Genomic DNA, 19257 nt, shown 5'->3' with positions numbered 1-19257 from the left:
GTCTTCAATCTCACCAGAGGACCAGCCTTGTTTTTGTTTTCTTGCTATTAATCCTGCCCACCTCTGGGTCACACCTCTTTTCTCCTAAACGACAGATTTTCTTTTGTTATTAGAGAGAGTTTCTTCCAGTTTTTGTTTTTGAGATTTTCAAGCTATTTTGAAAAGTCAAAAATGGCTCGTATGAATAGACCTGCCCCAGTGGAGATCACTTACAAAAACATGAGATTCCTCATTACCCACAACCCCACTAATGCCACGCTTCACAAATTCATTGAGGTGAGTGGTTGATTTAAACACTAAAAGTCTTGTTTTGGATAGACAATTATAAAACCCTCATCATTACAGTAACTGCAAAACATCCCTTACATGATTTTCCCTCCCATCCATTAGGAACTGAAGAAATATGGGGTGACGACGGTAGTTCGAGTGTGTGAGGCCACATATGATGCAAACCTGGTTGTTAAAGAAGGTATTCAGGTTCTGGTAAGTCCACATGAACTAGTTCACCTACATGACAGTGAATAGAAATGTCCATGCTTATCTCAGATGCTCTTTTAATGCAGGATTGGCCCTTTGACGATGGAGCTCCTCCCTCTAACCAGATCGTTGATGATTGGCTGAATCTTCTTCGGATGAAGTTTAGGGAGGAGCCAGGCTGCTGTATTGCAGTACATTGTGTTGCAGGCCTCGGAAGGTAATTTTATGGAATTCATCATCATTGCATGTATCATAAGGTATAAACATGGAATAAAACACGTTTTAGCGCTGCATGGAAATCTTAGTAGTATTTTTTTTATCCCCCACAGAGCCCCAGTGCTGGTTGCTCTGGCCCTGATTGAGTGTGGCATGAAATATGAGGATGCTGTTCAGTTCATTCGACAGTAAGTTAACTTCACATTTTTGAAAATGATATGATCTCCATTCTTAAACACAAAGGTTTATTTCATTAAATTTCTTCCACCCAGAAAGCGCCGTGGAGCATTCAACAGCAAGCAGCTCTTCTATCTGGAAAAATATCGTCCCAAAATGCGTCTTCGATTCAAGGATTCCAACGGCCACCGCAACAACTGCTGCATTCAGTAAAAGCTTGCGTATCAGCCTTTCTCAAATGTGTAATGGGAATTTGTATCTAGCATAGGTAGTTTGTTCTCTTAATTGGTAACTGTGAAAATGCCGTCACAAAAAATTAAGCTTATTTCGTGGCCCCCGCCCTTCTCTTAAAGTGCTTGGTTGAACATGCGCTTATTGTTTTGCGATGAAGTTTGTTGATGAAACATGGTCAAATCCCAACTCTGCCAAACACGTAGTATGCTTTATAGCCTAAATGGTTTAATTAATAGATGCCATCTGGTGGAGGAGTTCTCGGTGGCATTTGAAGAGGTTTATCGATGTCTTGCAGAAAAAAATCAGGAAGAGGTAAAAAAACAAAAAAGAGGAAAATAAAATCTCTTTATATAAATATATTGAAGGGTGGGGTACTACTTTTTGTTGTTTATCCAAACTTTGTTTACCTATTACTGCCATGTCAATAGTGTGATGTTTGTGTTTTGGCTTAAAACTGGACCTCACTGTCTGCAGTATTTTTATGCCTTTTTATTTGATGTGCGTAACTTAATATTTCAATACTTGATTTACGTATGGTATTTGATTGTGTACTGTCAAATCACCTATTTATATCATTGGATATGTGTTTTAGTATAGCAAGTAACAAGTTTGCCAATTTGAGAGTACAATAAAGATGCACTGAAGGAGCATTTGACCTAGTCTGTGCTTGATTTTAACTTTTAAATTAAAAACATGCAGCACTTTATCAAAATTCTTTTATTTTCCTCCCTTTTCACAACCGTTGATGTCACATCAGTCTTATCTACAATAAATAAAGAATATAAAAAATTCCTAGATCGTTTTTAAACATCAAGAACTCTCCCTCACTGCAAAGAACCACAAAATATTTTCACGAAATTGGAGGTCTCTAAGGTTAAAACAACCCAAAAACCATTTAATAAAATGCTTGCAAATTACTTTTTAGCAATGCAATATTGACAAATTTACAATGTTTAGGACCCCCTCTGATTTAAAGTCCTTTTAACAGCCTTTAATGTGTAAAGTGTTGTATGCATCCAGGACCTAAAAAATACAAAGTATATTTATTTTTTGCAAGCTATAATTTCATTATTTATCGGGCAATTTAGGTTTATTTTGAATCTTAATATAATTATTGGAACTATACAAAAGTATGTCCAAAAAATAATTATCTATAAAAGGGGATTGAATGAAACTGGGAACCCTAATATGAACTGATCCAACTTCACACAGGTGTTTGATAAGTACAATCACACCTGCATATACCACTGACACAGAAATCTCCTCGTAGAGGGAGTCACTCCGTTAGTCTCTCAACTTTCCCTGTCCAGAGATGCTGGGCTCTGATGTGTAGCTCGCTGATGGCTGTCAGCTCATAGACCATCTGGTCCCTTCATGCTGGAGTCTTTGAAATGTCTCGGACTCGCAACTTCTTGAAGCATGCACTGAGATGACTCGCAATATCCATTAGGGCCGGAGGGACCTGGTGGCCCGGGCACACCTGGCATTCCAGGAACACCTGCTGGTCCTCTCAGACCATCACGCCCACTGCTGCCATATGCTGGTTTCCCATGTTCGCCTGAGCCAGTCGACGAACAGACGGAGAAACAGGCCAGCAGTCAGAAGCATGATATTCAGAGATTTAAAGATCATTTAACACACGATGGATATTAGATAAGATGTAGGCCTTGCTCTTACCTGGGAGCCCTGGTGGTCCAGGTATTCCTTTAGGCCCCACCACTGTGGGCCCTCTATCTCCCCTGTCACCTTGATCACCTAAATGAAGAAGAACACAGGTTTTATAGTGTAATATGGGATGCAGATGGTGCTTCATGCCATAAAAAAAGAATCTCAGATTTGTTCTGGGAATAGGGAATAAAATAAGGTATAAAACAATGCTAAATGGCAAAAATAAAATGCAGGTATCCATATAGTCCGTTATGATACACTGCAAAAAAAAGATTTTTCGTTACAAATGTGACCCTGGACCACAAAACCAGTCATACGTAGCACAGGTATATTGGTAGCAATAACCAACAATACATTGTTGGGTCAAAATTATCGATTTTTCTTTTATGCCAAAAATTATTAGGATATTAAGTAAAGATCATGTTCCATGAAGATATTTTGTAAATTTCCTACTGTAAATATATCAAAACTTTTTTTTTGATTAGTAATATGCATTGCTAAGAACTTAATTTGGACAACTTTAATTTATTTTTTTTTCACCCTCAGATTGCAGATTTTCCAATAGTTGTATTTCAGCCAAATATTGTACTATTTTAACAAACCGTACCATCAATGGAAAGCTTACTTATACAGTTTTCAGATGATGTATAAATCTCAATAAAAAAAAAAAAAATTTACCCTTATGACTGGTTTTGTGGTCCAGGGTCACAAATATCACAACATTCTTAAAAAAAGATGCGTTTACTTGAAATTTTCTGTGTCAAAATGAACAGGTTTTTTTTCTAAAAATAAAATAATCTGCTAGCTGGGTCAGAAAAAAAATCTTATATTCCCTTTGCATTAGGTTTGTTTTTCTTATCCCATTGGCAGACATTTTTTTCATTTTGCTTTGATATTTTGGTTTTGTTTTTACTGGAAAAGACAAACATAGTAAGAAGTAGATCGTTTTTTAAAGTGTAGGAGTAAATGAGTAATATGACTAATACGAATACAATATTTATCCCAGTGTTTGTTCCATGTGTTATGCCAGTAAATCACATTTGTGCTGTTGTTCATAAGTTTACATTTGGCCATTTGTCTCATTCAGCCCATGTCATGGTAAAATTTTACAGATTGTTGAGCCTGTACAGTTTATGTGAAACATAGCTCACTTTCAGACCTATCACTTTCCTGTTGGTAAACACAGCAAACCCACTTCACCAACTAAAAACTGTGGGGAAATCATTCACCTTCGCAAAATAAAAATGTGTGGCTTTCCATTGAAATGACTGGATATTGCCTACGATAATTTGCAGAACATTGGTAAATTTGACTGCACCTTTATGCTAAAAGCAATCAGCATCAAAGTGCAATCAAAAGTCAAAATTTGTCTCTTCGCACCTTTGGGCCCTTTCCTCCCTATGAGCCCCGGGGGCCCTTTGAGACCTGGCAGTCCTCTGCTTCCAGGATGCCCAGGGAAGCCATTGTCTCCAGCGGGCCCTGGAAGGCCAGGGGGACCAGGAGGACCTGGCAACCCAGAGATGCCTGACTCGGGCCTTGTCAGACTGGCTGCCAACTGGGCGAGCTGTCCTGTGAGGAAACCGGACATGGCAAAATCATAAAAAAGTCATTCGAATTTAACAATGAGTCGAGCTTCCATTTGTTAATATCTGTTTGGATATCAAAATACTGACCGTGCAAAACCCTCATGCAGACCTGCTTGATGTGTTCATCTGTGGGTGCTCGGCCCTGGAGGAAAATCATGTGGATACGGTTAATATTTCCTCATTTAATGCAGGCAGAAAAGACTAAATGACTGTGGTGGAACAAATCACACAAAAATTCCTCAATTAGGACAGGTTTTAGAAAAGAGTCACATATTTAAGGCGGCAATAATGAGATGATTAAAGCAGGCGTACTGGTCTTCCCTGTGCCCCAGGCAGCCCAGGTACCCCGCTGTCTCCTTGCATGCCTCTTGGGCCAGGCTCTCCAGCTAAGCCCTCGGGTCCAGGTTGGCCACGCCCACCCTCTGGCCCTTTATTTCCTGCCTCTCCTGGTTTTCCTGTCTGAACACAACAATAAACACTACTATATTTTTGAGGCCGACAATGAATTTTGTGCACATCATCGACATGCTATTAGAGTTTTTTATAATATTTTGAACTAGTTTTTATTTTTATATTTTCCTTTTCATTTCAGTATTTTTGTTTTTTGTCATTTTATTAGTTTTTTTTCTTCCCATATCTATATATGTCTAATTTATATATATATATATATATTTATTTTATTTCAGTTAACATTTATTTCAGTAACAAAAAAAGCATCACTTCTCAAAGCAAACTCACTGATCCTTTCTCGCCTGGCTCTCCCTCATCACCCTGGGAAAATAAATGGACATGGAGTTCAGGATCAGCAAGGGGTGTGCCAGAATACATAACCAATACATCCAAAAACATTCAAATATCTGTGCTGATTTTACTTACAACATCTCCTTTTTCTCCAGGTGTTCCCTCTTCACCCGGTGGTCCCTAAACAAACACGCATTAGATACATTATAATATCCATCGAATTATTTATACTGAAGATTACAAAATTAAAATATACATGTTGACTTACTTGCTCTCCTTTTGGACCAGAGAGACCAACAGCGCCCTAGAAAATGATAAAAATAAGACTGTGCTTTTAATCTTAATGTATCAAAAATATAATATATGTTTAATTCATTTTTCCAAGTCATTTGTAACTTTGGCAATTTGTTTCTGAGTCTAGTTTTAAAGATCTTCAATAAAGAGAATAATGCTTATAATCCACTGAACCAATAACAGAGCTTATTTTTCCAATTCTGAAATTCACTTTTCACTGAATCTTTTCAAACATTTTATTCACATTATTACACATTCTGTATTAAAATACAGGAATTTTGCAATATTTTTGTATAAAAATGCCTTAATGCGCTTAAGGCACTTCTTTTTATCACACAGGAAACTGAAGGCCAAATTGCATTATGGGATGCAATACCAAGTATGTTTGCTATATACTGCACATTTTGGTCATTTTGGGAGGTCATTTAAATGTATTTCTATGCATGCATACATTTTCACACTCTGCACAGTATGCAGAATAGTATGCATAAATAGTATGTAAATAGAATGTTATGATAGTAAGTTATTCTGAACATAGACGACTTTTATTAAATGATTTGATTGGCTCTTTTGCATTTTGAATCAATTGGCAGTTTCTGCTTTTGAAATCCTACCCTGTCGCCTGTCTGTCCGATGAAGCCAGCAGGCCCTGGAAGACCAGGAAGGCCCAGATCCCCTTTAGCTCCCTGTAAAATACATAAATACACAGACACACATAAATAAATACAATTTCACAAACACTACATGGCCTGTGCCCGTAGCTGCTGAACAAACAAACACAGTCGGCAGCTCAGTGAGCAGGGTGCTGGCGGGACTCGTCTGAGGTGTGGATGGATGTGGACTATGATTAAGCCTGATGCCCTTCGCTGGCTGCTTGAAGGAATTCCTGCAAGACAGAGGGCTCATTCAGCCCCCCGTCCTGCTCTGAATATCCCCTTACCAAAGAAAATACCACCAGCTACTAGGCCTCAATAACAACAGGCTATTCATGCCCCTACCAGCCGATTACTGTACTAAAGTTCACTAGAGCTTTCTAAGGAGATTGCATTACAGTTTGGAGCACTATTAAGCTCCTCAGCATAGGACAGCTTTCCTATGCTGAGGGGGTTAATCTATGGCTATGCTTGAGCTACAGGAAAGCTACGTAGCTATGTAGCTTTCCTGTAGCTCAAATAGTAGAGCATGGCGCTAGCAACGCCAAGGTCATGGGTTCGATTCCAAGGGAAAGCAAGAGCTGATAAAATGTAAAAACTGTAACTTGAATGCAATGTAAGTCGCTTTGGATAAAAGCGTCTGCTAAATGCGTAAAATGTAAAAAAAAAAAAGGACAGGAATCTGAGAGCTCAAACATGTTTCTGATTGTGTTAAATTTGTTGTGGGACATCTAGACAGTGTTGTAGTACAAGTTTAGAGGTACAAATGAGTCACTGGGTCCCAATATTGTTCCCTCTTTGTTATTTCTAATGCAAGACACTACAAGCAAAAAAAAAAAAAATCTATGCACTAGTCAATTTTTATATTTTGGGCTGCTTTTCATACTGTGTTGTAAATACGCATCAAAGTGTTTGTTTTACTGCACTTTATGTATTTGCATCTGTAGATTTAAATTACAATACATATCTTTAAAGGCCATTTTCTCAAAATATGTTTTGTTTTCTCATTTCTGGCTGTTGACAGTATTTTCTGTCAGATTACAGTGATACAAAAATGAAAAAAAAAAATTAAAATAAAATTTGAACCTGACTTTATCCAATGTTATTTTACAGTGTCCTCCATAAGTATTGGAACAGTGAAGACAAAAATTTATCTGTTGGCTGTGGAGTCAAGACATTTGCAAATATGATTAAAAGATGAATATGAGACAAAACTACAGAATGTCACATTTTATTATTAGCCGTTTCAACACATGTTTTACCAAATAAAAAGAACAGCACTTTTAGAGTTCATCCCACTCATTGATGTGAGCATAAGTATTGGGACAGTTGAACATAAGGTGGATATAAAAGATTAAAAGCTATTATTTAGTTGCAGATCCACAATCACAGCAGTGAGTCTGTGACCCATACACATCACCAGACTCTTGGTCTCATCCTTTGAAATACTTTTCCCAGCCTTTAATGCAGCCAATTCCAATTGTTGCTTGTTTTGGGGAGTTTCTGCCTTTATTCTCCTCTTCAGCTGGTGAAATTCATGTTCAACCAGATTTAAATCTGAAGATTGACTTGGGCAATCTAAGACTTTCCATTTCTTTGCCCTTATAAATTCCTTGACTGAACTGGCAGGGTGTTTTGGATCATTGTCCTGATGCAATATGAAGCACTTCCCAATGAATCTGGTGGCATTTTCTTGAATATTGGTGGGCAAGATGGTTTTATACCCTTCCAAATTCATTCTGCTACTGTCATCATACATTAAGTCATCAGAAAAGTTGAGATGGCCTGTTCCAGAGGCAGCCATGCATGCCCATGCCATGACACCACCTCCACCATGCTTTACAGATGAGGCTGTATGCTTGGGATCATTTGCAGTTCCCTTTTTTTCTCCACATTTTTGCTTTCCCATCACTTAGATAAAGGTTCATCGTTGTCTCATCGGTCCATAAACACAGTTCCAAAACTCTTCTGGTCCACCTTTGTGCTTTTTTGCAAACTCTAATCTTGCCTTTCTATTTTTGGTCAGAGGTTTGCATCTTGCTGTGTAGCATCTGTAATTCTGTGTCAAAGTCTCCTGAGTACAGTAGATTGTCAGAGCATCACCCCAGCTTTCTGGAAGTTGTTGGTGATTTTACAGACACGTCTTTTATGGTCCATTTTCACAGCTTTTATGATTTGTCTGTCATCAGCTACTGTTGTTTTCTCAGCCGATCAGGTCGTTGTTGGTTGCTGGTGTCGCTGGTGGTTTCCAAACTCTTGATTTCTCCATGCCCTTTGTTTTTGCTAGAGCTCTAACTGACTTCCTCTTTTCTTTTAGCATCCAAATTGCTTGTTTTTCTCTCAAAGTCAGCTCCCTCATCTTCATCCTGGTTTGTGTGTGTCATCATCGAATGCAAGATTCAGAATACAGAAGTAATGGATATAACTGATACAACACATTCCCTGCTTTTAATATCTGAAGAATTAATGCAACAGGACACAGCTGATCACTTAGAAAGTCCTGTGAGGAAACTGTTCCAATACTTATGATCACATCAGATAGAGGGATGAAACTCTAAAAGTGCTGATCTTCTTAGCTGGTAAAACATCTATGTGTTGAATCACCCAATAATAAAATTTGACATTCTGTAGTTTTGTCTCATATTCATCTTTTAATCATATTTGTAAATGTATTGCCTCCACAGCCAACAGAGCAATTTTGTCTTTACTGTTCCAATACTTTTGGAGGGCACTGTATGTGCTGTACATTTATGCGCATATTTAATTAGATTATGCCTTATTGCATATTTAAATACAAAAATGTTTGCAATTCTTTATGTAAACACACACACATATATTGTAATAATATAATACAATATGTATTGTCTTAAATTTTTAAATGTAAATAGATATAGAGCTTATGTTCATGTACAAACTAAATATTTACCATTATATTTTGGCCTGTCCCAAATGGTAACCTCAGCCCACACAGTCCTGCTTTTACACTTTGCCCCATGGATTTCTTAATAGTGGACACCCTACTGTCTTAGACTTCCGAGATGTGTGCGTGAGAATGCAACAAGACTTCCATATCAAGTCTGCAATGTGGGACAGGAATTTCTTGTGTAATTTCTTTGGAATCCATTTTCTTGTCTTATTTGTCATCTTCCAACGATTTATCTTCTTCTTTCATTTGTCCTTTATCTCTTTCCACATTTTTGCCTGTTCTTTGTAGCTCCAGGCTATTCTCAATTGCCATGAAGCTTCACCTAAGAGAAGGGATGTAATGATGCTCACGGAGCCAGTTGAAAATCGATAAAAATATGTGACGATTCAAGTTGGTTGAGATGTTAAACGAATCGGGGGTTTATATGAATGTATCTCTGAGGGGAACTGACTTCAGTTCTGTCATGACAATTCTCGGAGCGATTGGCATGGTAATGTACATGACAATGTTAATGTATTTGGTCTTGGCAGAATAGATCTGCTACACTGCTGCTGTGGCAGGGCAAGTACCAAGACTTGCTACTGCCAATACATCCACAACATGCTGCCGTGAGCATGTAAGAAATATTGCTGCAGCAAATATAACATACATGAAATAACCCCCATATAGCATACATGAATCACGTCATAGCAGATCTATACAGGTGGAGCTGGGGAAGGTGGAGGGTTTATGAAGCAAGCTGCAAACTGCTACAGCAAGCACTAGTCATTCATTTGAATGTTGAGCAGTGAGCTCATTGGCTACCGATACAGGAAAGAACCAATCAGCTGTGCCATGTGATAATGATGTCATTAGATCAGATTGAGTTGGACCTATCGGACTGCATTATCTAGAGTTTCATGCCAGAACTCTGTATAAGAATTTCGATGGTATTATATTTTTATCTTTCCTCTGTATAATTCATAGTAAAGTAGTGTTTATAAGCGCTGCACTGCTTTGTTTATAGCGGTGTACAAGGAAACGCTGTATTGCTGCTGTTCCATAAGCGCCACCTGCTGTCAGAAAGTGAATTTGCGTTCTCATTCATCCAGTCTCCTGTTTTTGTTCAGTGTTTTATATGTAGTTCAGTTTTCATCATTCTGTATTTGCTTCAAATTTCTAAATTGTACAGTCTAATTTAAATCAAAAGCTGCTCACGTGCATGTATGCAGCATCTTTGTTTGGACTCTGATTAAAATGCAGTGGTTGCCTCTAACTTAAAATGGAAAGAGCACAGGCAAAGCCTTAGTTTGTTTATATGAAGAGATTTCTCTTTTTTTGTACTATTTATTTATTTTATTTGGGATTGTTTTTAAAGTTTCAGTTTAGTTTTATTATGTGACATTTCAATTTCACAAGAAATGGGCAACATTTTGTCTGAGAAATAATAGAAGGACACCTTTTCATTTAGAATTTGTCTTAAATCTCATATTGTTAAAAAAATTGTGAGAAAAACGTATAGTGAAATCAGTATCATGAATCATATCGCATTGTGAGTTGAGTGAGTCGTTATATCCCAACCAGGAGTGTTTTTATTATTGTATAAAGCAGAGGTCACCAAACTTGTTGCTGAAGGGCCGGTGTCCTGCAGAGTTTAGCTCCAACCCTAATCAAACACACCTGAACCAGCTAATCAAGGTCTTTCTTGGTATACTTGAAACTTCAAGGCAGGTGTGTTGAGGCAAGTTGGAGCTAAACTCTGCAGGACACCAGCCCTCCAGGACCGAGTGTGGTGACCCCTGGTATAAAGCATCTTTTATGGTGATATAATGGAGAGTTGAACTGAATTGTGGTTTCTGATGACTCACCCTCGCACCTGGCGAGCCTGCAGGCCCATCAGGGCCTCTCACTCCTCTCTCACCCTGGAGAAAAAGACAGAACATTATAGAAGTGACACATTTCTTTATATGACACTATATGATGAAAAAGGAAATATACTCACTGGCCCACCTCTAGGTCCGACTGGTCCCACCTCTCCCTGCTCGCCACGTTCACCCTGAAATCAAAACAACAGAAGATGTTCATCCATCCACACAGGCCTGCAAGCTGTGGTGAACAAATGGATAACCGTGACTCACTGTTTTTCCATTATTTCCAATCAGACCTGCCACACCTGGATCACCAGTATTTCCCTGGAGCAAAGACAAAACAGGTAATCCTTCCTGCTAATGGACTCTAGAGATGCACCGGTTGACCAGCCATCATTCGCAACCAGACGGCTTTTGCTCCAAACATTCAGGTATATTGATCTATGTTCCAGTGTTGCACACAAAATGCATTGGAATCATTTTGCAAAATGTCACTTGAAAATGGGACGTTAACAGAAGCCAGTAACAGCACAGGCTGAAGACAGGCGAAAAGAAGAGAGTAGAGAAAATACTGTCCCAGACAGATCAAGGCTCACTGTTCACAATGCTCGGATCACAAAAGTTTCAATGGCATTTTCTTTTCATCTTACCTCCATATAATGCCTAAGAAAGTAGTGTTTATAGTAAGTGTTTTGCTTTAAATCTTGAATTTATACAATCCAATTGAAATACCAAAAATAACAGCTCATGCTATATGTATGTAGCATCTTTGTTTGGATTGGGATTACAATGCGGTGGTTACCTCTAATTTAAAATGGTAATAGAGCAAACATTAGGTACTGGAATTGGCCCATTTGCTGGGATAATAAAAATAAAAATCAATAATCGGCCATGAAAAAAGTTTCAGCATTACTACTTCTTCAGTGTCTTCACTGTCACAAGATTCTTCAGAAATCATGCTTGAGCTGGTGCTCAAGATTTTTAATGAAGAAAAAAAAAAAAGCCACTTAATATTGCTTTATATTTTTGTGGAAACCATGATTCCTTTTCCTCAGGATTTTTTGATGAAAAATAGTTTGAAAAGATTTTTTTTGTAACATTGCAAAAGTCTTTACTGTCACTTTTGATCGATTTAATGCATCCTTGCTGAATAAAGGTATTAAAAAAAAATAATCTTACTGAAAATCTTACTGACCCAAACTTTTGAATGGCAGTGTATCTGAGTACACATTTAAAACAGGAATCTATCTTGGATATACTAAGATAGCAAAAAAATGCACACTTTGATGAAGATACACTCTAATGATTCACACCTACTTTTTCTCCCATGTGACCTTTTGCTCCTGGAATGCCTGACAAACCCTGAAGGAGAAGAAAGTATCAAAAATGCAAGCCATTCCCAGTCATCTCACAAGTAGATATCACGGCATATTAATTGCATATCGAACAGGGGTCAAAGGTCATACGTACTGGAAATCCCTGAAGTCCAGCCTCACCAGGCGAGCCAACTTTCCCAGGAAGACCCTAAAACAATATGCAGATAAAACTCGCTTCACTACAGAAAGAGACAAACAGTGATGTATATGATTTTTCTCTGCAGGCATGAATTAAATTCATTACCTTCACTGCAGGCAGCCCTGGAATACCGTCACGAGCATCCACCCCAGGCAGACCCTACATCACAAAGATGCAATTTTATTGTATAATAATTCACTTTAGGATAATACAATATAGAATAGCATTCATAAAACTACAACACAGGTAACTTACAGTCTCTCCTTTCGGTCCAGGTAAACCCATAAGTCCCTGCAACCCCCGAGTTCCCTAGAAAGAAGAAGCCACATTAGAAATCAAAATATAGCAAGCTTGTTAAGTCTGCTTGAGATATGTGACATGTCATGATGCATGTGTTGTTTTGTTGTGGTATGATAACTCACCTGAGCTCCTTTTGGTCCAGTCTCACCTACTTTTCCTCTTTGACCCCGATCACCCTTTAAAAATTGAAAAACAATATAAATCTATACGTTTTATTTCATGCATTCATTAACAAAAACAAATCAGTCAAGAGCTTGGAAAATGTAAAACCTGGACCTGTAAAGATAATATTAACATTAATGTAAATTAATTATATTATATAATAAAAAATGTGGTTAAAAGCCAAAACTTTGCAGTGACTTATAGGAACAAAATCTGTAAAAAATAAAATATTTAGATTTTGCCACTTACAGGAGCGCCCTGAATACCCTGAGGGCCCAGGTCACCAACATTTCCACGAGGTCCCTAATGGAGAAGAAAATACATTTGGTCATTTCAAAAGATATCATTGTTATTGATTTAGATATGAAGACCTTTTGATTAGGGCTGGGTTTTGACGATTCGATTCGATTTTGATTCACGAGCTTGCTCGATATCTGTTATTTTGGATATATCGGGTACATTACATGTCAAATTTTCTCATGGAAAAAATATATCTTAATTAATGCTGTAAAATATACCTGAGAGTCAGTTGGTACTGCATAAGGTTAAAATGGACTGATTTGTATACATACACTTAAATTACACGTAAGTTATACGTTTTCATAATAATAAAGCAATAATACTAACTTTACAATTATAGAATTATATTTTTACTCCAATTCATTTTTTGAAATATAAACATTTAAATGGTGGCTATCATAAAAACTTGACAGATTTATTCAAACAAAAATGTATTACTGAGGAGCAGTGAAATTTATAATGATATGTTATATGGTGCGTATATTTAGCAAAATTTCTTAATTTCACTTCATATATGGCAATATTGTCGACTTGATTGCACAGATACTATTTGAACAGAAGTGAGTTGGATGATGACATGGCTTGATCAATGATGAACTGACTCTAACTGGAAAATTGATTGTTTATAAATGAATAATAAATAAAGGTGACTTCAGCAAATGGATCTCCACATTAAACAGCGGCAAAACAGCATTTATTGTTTGAATGTTGTTATAAAATGGACAGAATTTGAAATCTGACACTTTGTTTCATATCAAAAGTAACAAAGCACAAACCTTATTGCAATTTATTAGATGGGAGGCATGCTACAATGTTGTGTTCATTAACCGAAAACAAATCTAGTCTAATCGATTCTTATTATTTAAGAATCAGCATCGTTTCGTAAAAACGAGAATCGATTAAAATGGAGAAATTGATTTTTTTTTACCCAGCCCTACTTTTGATCCTCACCCTGTCCCCTTTTGAGCCCATCATCCCTGTGATTCCTCTGAGACCCTGTGGACCCTATAATAACAAAACAAGCACACAAAGAGATGTTGAGTGACAGCACTCTCACACCTGACACAAACAAAAAACAGTAAATAAGTAATGTCTTTTTTTACAGGAAGTCCTTGTGCTCCTGGCTCTCCAGGTGCTCCCTGGTCTCCTTCTTCACCCTGTAAGATGTAAGAGAAACACAACAAAATTACACACCCGACTGGATTTTTGTCTCTTAGCTAGCTTTATTATTATAACAATGATGTTGTGCAGTGGGCCTCAATTTGATACATTAATTATTTGTCACAAAGTAATCACACCAAACTTGACCTATGCAACTGTCACCTTATGTCCTTGCCTTCCTGGTTCACCTGATTCACCTTTGACACCTTTGTGGCCCTAAAGATGAACAAAGAATGAGCAATACTTGTTTGAGCATCCAGAAAGTGTGAATTAATTGAATTAAATATCATTTCAAACTTACCTTCATGCCTGGAAGACCAGTGTAACCATTCAGGCCAGAAGTACAGGCATTTGGACACTGAGAAACATAACAAAGACAGATTAATTAGCAGAAACATTGATGATAAAGATTTACAATACTTATGCCTACTTGAATTATTGAAAATATTTCATACTATGTTGCATCTAATTTAAAACATTTACATGCCAACCTGTCATAAAGAGTGATGTTTTTTCACTTTTAGTTTTGAAAAGCCTTATATTTTAACAGCAGGTTAGTTAAAGGTCAAATACCTTTGAGTTTATATAAAAATGAATGAAAATCTCAGATATTAACTACCAATTCCATAGTAATCATCTATAATAGAAATGTTTTTGAAAACATCACTCAATTGTTGTCTAAAAGGCTTGTGGATAGTCTGGGTACGGAACAATGAATTTAACATTTGTAATACTCATTTGATTTTTTTTAGGAAAATTCTCTAGTCCTCTCTAGTATCTCTATTAATCTCACAGTACAATTGTATAAACTGGCTGAACTAAATCAACATATAAAGGTAAAAGAGTCCTAACATGTGATGACAGTTCTGTTGGAGGAATAGAGAAAGCAGCCAAGAAGCTGAATAATTTATACAAAAATCACATTCAACATACACAAATATAATAGCATAACAAATATTGTTATTTACAGAAGACTGCAATCAGAAATCTGAAGAGCAAAAGACAAATTTAGTGCAAAGTGCTACCAGATGTAAGACTTAAAGCTACATACCAGCTCCTTACCATCCCAGACTCCAGGAGGGCCCTATGGATAGAAGGAGTATAGTTCAACAGTACTGTTTTAGAGCCATTTATGAATCCAGGATATCAGTAAAGCATCGTTAAGATCTAAACATGACTTACTCTGGGCCCTGACAGTCCTGGATCACCAACAGGACCTCTCGGTCCACGACTTCCCTTTACAGCAGAACCAGAGGCACATACTCAAATTTATTATCCATGCATTTGATTTTAATTTGTTTTTGGATCGGTGTATAATGGAATAATGTTACATACAGGAGGTCCGACTTTGCCCAGCTCTCCAGGTAACCCATCTTCCCCATCAGCACCCTTCAGTAGAAAAGGAAAACAATTAAACAGCCTATTCTTGAATAACAACAGAGCAATGTACTAATAATGTCCCCTATTAAAACCTAAACAATAATAAAATGAAATATTATGCACTCACAGCTTCACCATCCTCTCCAACACCCTGTTAAAGATATGCAATGACACCAAATTAGCAAGGAAAAAAAATCAAACAAAGTGTGCATCAGGCCAGTACAGCCTTGCAGCATTAAATCACAGAACACACTAGAAGGTCATTGGCCAAAACTTTATTGAATGACCTAATGCTTGCAACAGCTCTAAGTGTGTACAGCCATCTGGTCACTGTTTAAACAGATATATATTTTTCCATAATAACAAACTAACTGGACAGAAAACATCCCTATTAAGATCTGATTATTCTAGCAGCACGCTAAAATTACATGAGACACATTTGTTGATGAGAATTTGAAGCATTTACTTACAATGGCTCCCCTTGGTCCCGGCTCACCCGGTTCACCCTGATAAAGAATAAATGTCAAACCACAGGTGAACTTCAATGATTTAGAAGTAATTCTTCAAATGAAGCATCACTAATACTACAATACAGCCATTCACAATAAAGATCTAATATATTAAAAACACGTTTATGTGCACTTTTACTTATTATTAACTGAAAAGTGAAATAATAAGTGGAATTTAATATTAAGTGTGAACTTACTTTTTGTCCAGGAGGGCCAACAGGGCCAGGGGTACCACGGGGCCCAGTCAAACCCTTAGAAAGACACAAAAATCTATAAGCATGGACTTCACTTTAACTGACTGCAGATCAAATGTCTGTTACTTTATTCACTGAACTGATCGCTGAACTAATGGTATTGTGTACAGCTGCAGAATTTCAGAGCTCATTATTTCATTTTGATAATATTGTTTGAAACATCATGTATATGAAATTAATAAATTGCCTCAGACACAGACACATTGACCAATCATAAATGACATTTACCAATCCCCTGACTTTGACAAGTAGCAAACCCCACCCACATTTTCTCTATTATGTACAGCAGACCACTGCAGATAGCCGTTTTCAACACTTTAAGGAAAACAGGACACATATCTAAGGGGATAGGAAACATATCTATATCTATAAGTGATAGCCATTTTTATATAACAATATGCATATAGAATGCTTTAGAATTAATGTTTTACTAAACTTATTTGCATCAGTAATTACAATACAACCATTCATACAAAATAAAAAAAAGGTTTTTGTACAAATAATGCCAACATGATAGGCTCATAATGCAATCAAAAATATAACATCTTTATATATATATATATATATATATATTTTTTTTTTTTTTTTACAGTAATGTATAAATAATAGGCTACTCTGCAAATAATTAAAAAAAAATCTTAATTAGTTATTTTTTAGGAAAAATATTAAAATGCCCTTTAAGTAAAATAAAGAAGATCATTTACTTTAGAAGCAAAATAAAAAAAAGGATTTTAAAGCTTGTCTTGATTCATGTTTTAAACAAGAGGTGTAAGACTTAATTCATGATATATGAGTAAATATATATGAACACAAGACAAAAACACTGATAAAGAAATGATTTTTCCTGTGATTAATAATAGCACTAGCTAAATTATAAAGCTCAGGGGAGTCACAAAGCAGTCAGTGTACTTCGGTTTAATGCTCAGTCCAGTACACAGTTCAGCTCCCATGGCTCCATACTTCTACAAAAAGGCCTCTGTCTTCATCAGGAAGCCAATATGAGGCTCTCCCTGCTTTCTCTTTCCTCTCCTCTATGGTTCTTTTTTCCATCCAGGAGCTTTTTTTCACTCAGACCCCTCCAATGCAAACTACACTCAAGGCTCCGATGCTGCAAGTGTTACTTAGAAAAGAAAAGTTGATTTTATCTTGATTTCTAGACCTTTACAAAAATAAAGAACAAGACTCACATCCGCTCCTGGTTTTCCTGGAAGGCCATTTAATCCATCCTTGCCATTGTCCCCACCAAGGCCCTGACCAATTCATCAGATTAATGGATTGTTGCACATCATTTCAGCTATGCAGAATTCATTTTTGTAGCGAAAAAGGTAAATACTTACTGGAGGGCCATCTGGGCCAGGGCCAGGTCCCCTTTCACCCTGAAGTAATATAAAATATAATACAAAGTAATACAAAATACTGAATAACTCAAATAAAAGTTGTTATTGGAGGCTACAAGCATATACCATATACTGTAAGCTGAGAAATCAGAGAATCTCTGAGGAATTAAATAAATAAATAGATAGATAAAATGATCGATATGTGACTCACATCAATGCCGTCAACACCAGAAAACCCAGGAAGCCCTGGAGGTCCAGGTGGTCCTCTTGGACCAACTGGCCCCCTCTAAAAAAAATACAATAATAACAGAAATGCATTTACAAAAACAAACCTCAGCTTGCTCCAAATTTATCCTGCAATCCCAATAGTTTAGTCTTAAGAACAATGAAGTCATTGTAGGTGTGACTGATGCTGTAGTTAGAGGTATCACATTGGCTCTCTCTTATCCTGGGAAAACAGCTGTGCACACCTGGACCATTTACTGAAAATAACTTCCATATGTCAAGCAATGCTCTCAGATGCTTGCAAATTCAGATACACTTAATGAAAAAACTTGGCATTAAGAAATATATGACATACAGTTCATAAATAGTGCATATGTGGGGGAAAAAGGTAGTATATATTATTTAATAATGTCCTATCAAAACACATTCCTTTTCTTGTCTATATATTTTTACTGTTTTGGGCTCTTTTTTATTATTATTATTATTATTATTATTATTAAGACATTTTAAAAAGCATACAGTGACCCCAAACACCCACACGGTGCATCTCTAGTGCAAAAGAAAGCCATTGTTTCCTACCTGTGCTGAGATGACCAGGACTAACTGCAGTAAAATCAGCAGCAGGGACGCGCGGAGAGCCCCGGCGTGCGCCATAGTCACCCTGATGACTCGAGGGAGGCAAAATAGTCCTTTTTAGGAGATTTGTTGGGGTCCACGGGTTTTCTGTCAATATTCCCCAACTAAACCTCCACACCATCTACCAGTCTCTCGATGTAGTATTAAAAAGTTATGTTTATTCATGAGCCGTGCTGGGAACTGGAAGGTGATTGGATAGGAGTTCAATGGTTTGCGGAAAATGGGCGTGGCTCAGGCTCCTGTGTGGGTACCGCACGTAAACAATACATACTACATTTAAAGCTGATTCAGTTGTAGTAAATTATTATTATTATTTTTTTTAATTATTATAATTTTTTTTTTTGCCAGGCTGTCAGTATTTCAAATGTTCGTAGCTATAACAATTAAATATGGTAACAGCCGTCTCCACTGTAAGTACAATAATATTTTATGTATATCAAACATGGTATAAGTGAGCTGTTATTTGAAGAGAAATTAAAATGGCAAGTGAAAACGAAAGCTTCTTAAACTGTTTAAACGAGATCTGCTATGGCAGATTTTATATTTTACTTCTCAAGGGACAGTAAAACAAATTGTTATGTATGTATTAATTGTTATCGTTCAATAATAAATAAATAAATTACTTAATTAATTAATCAGCGTCTCCCATACACCAGGGG

At 36.9% G+C, this 19257-nt stretch overlaps 2 protein-coding genes across 2 annotated transcripts; one reads left to right on the top strand and one right to left on the bottom strand.

The window, feature by feature from the left end:
- The first annotated feature begins 76 nt into the window (after window positions 1–76).
- LOC306855342 (protein tyrosine phosphatase type IVA 1) lies at window positions 77–1753 on the top strand. The gene is made up of 5 exons (XM_079393959.1): window positions 77–276; window positions 391–483; window positions 564–694; window positions 807–881; window positions 966–1753. The coding sequence occupies exons 1-5, from the start codon at window positions 172–174 to the stop codon at window positions 1081–1083; spliced, it is 522 nt and encodes a 173-aa protein (XP_079250085.1). The 5' UTR covers window positions 77–171; the 3' UTR covers window positions 1084–1753.
- On the bottom strand, window positions 1586–18737 carry LOC306855323 (uncharacterized protein). The gene is made up of 32 exons (XM_079393929.1): window positions 18542–18737; window positions 17949–18023; window positions 17738–17776; window positions 17588–17650; window positions 16344–16397; window positions 16108–16143; window positions 15765–15788; window positions 15593–15646; window positions 15440–15493; window positions 15309–15341; window positions 14559–14615; window positions 14420–14473; window positions 14200–14253; window positions 14048–14101; window positions 13046–13099; window positions 12757–12810; window positions 12590–12643; window positions 12440–12493; window positions 12290–12343; window positions 12137–12181; window positions 11090–11143; window positions 10954–11007; window positions 10820–10873; window positions 6008–6079; window positions 5368–5403; window positions 5235–5279; window positions 5097–5129; window positions 4671–4817; window positions 4446–4500; window positions 4153–4341; window positions 2782–2859; window positions 1586–2662 (listed from the first exon to the last, which is right to left on the bottom strand). Exons 1-32 carry the CDS (start codon window positions 18614–18616, stop codon window positions 2457–2459), a joined length of 2064 nt encoding a protein of 687 aa, XP_079250055.1. The 5' UTR covers window positions 18617–18737; the 3' UTR covers window positions 1586–2456.
- Window positions 18738–19257: the final 520 nt, after the last annotated feature.

The sequence above is a fragment of the Barbus barbus genome (genome assembly GCF_936440315.1).
Source record: "Barbus barbus genome assembly, chromosome: 35".
Lineage (NCBI taxonomy): Eukaryota > Metazoa > Chordata > Actinopteri > Cypriniformes > Cyprinidae > Barbus > Barbus barbus.
The sequence above is the reverse complement of the archived record's forward strand: the minus strand, read 5'-3'. Positions and strand labels throughout refer to the sequence as shown.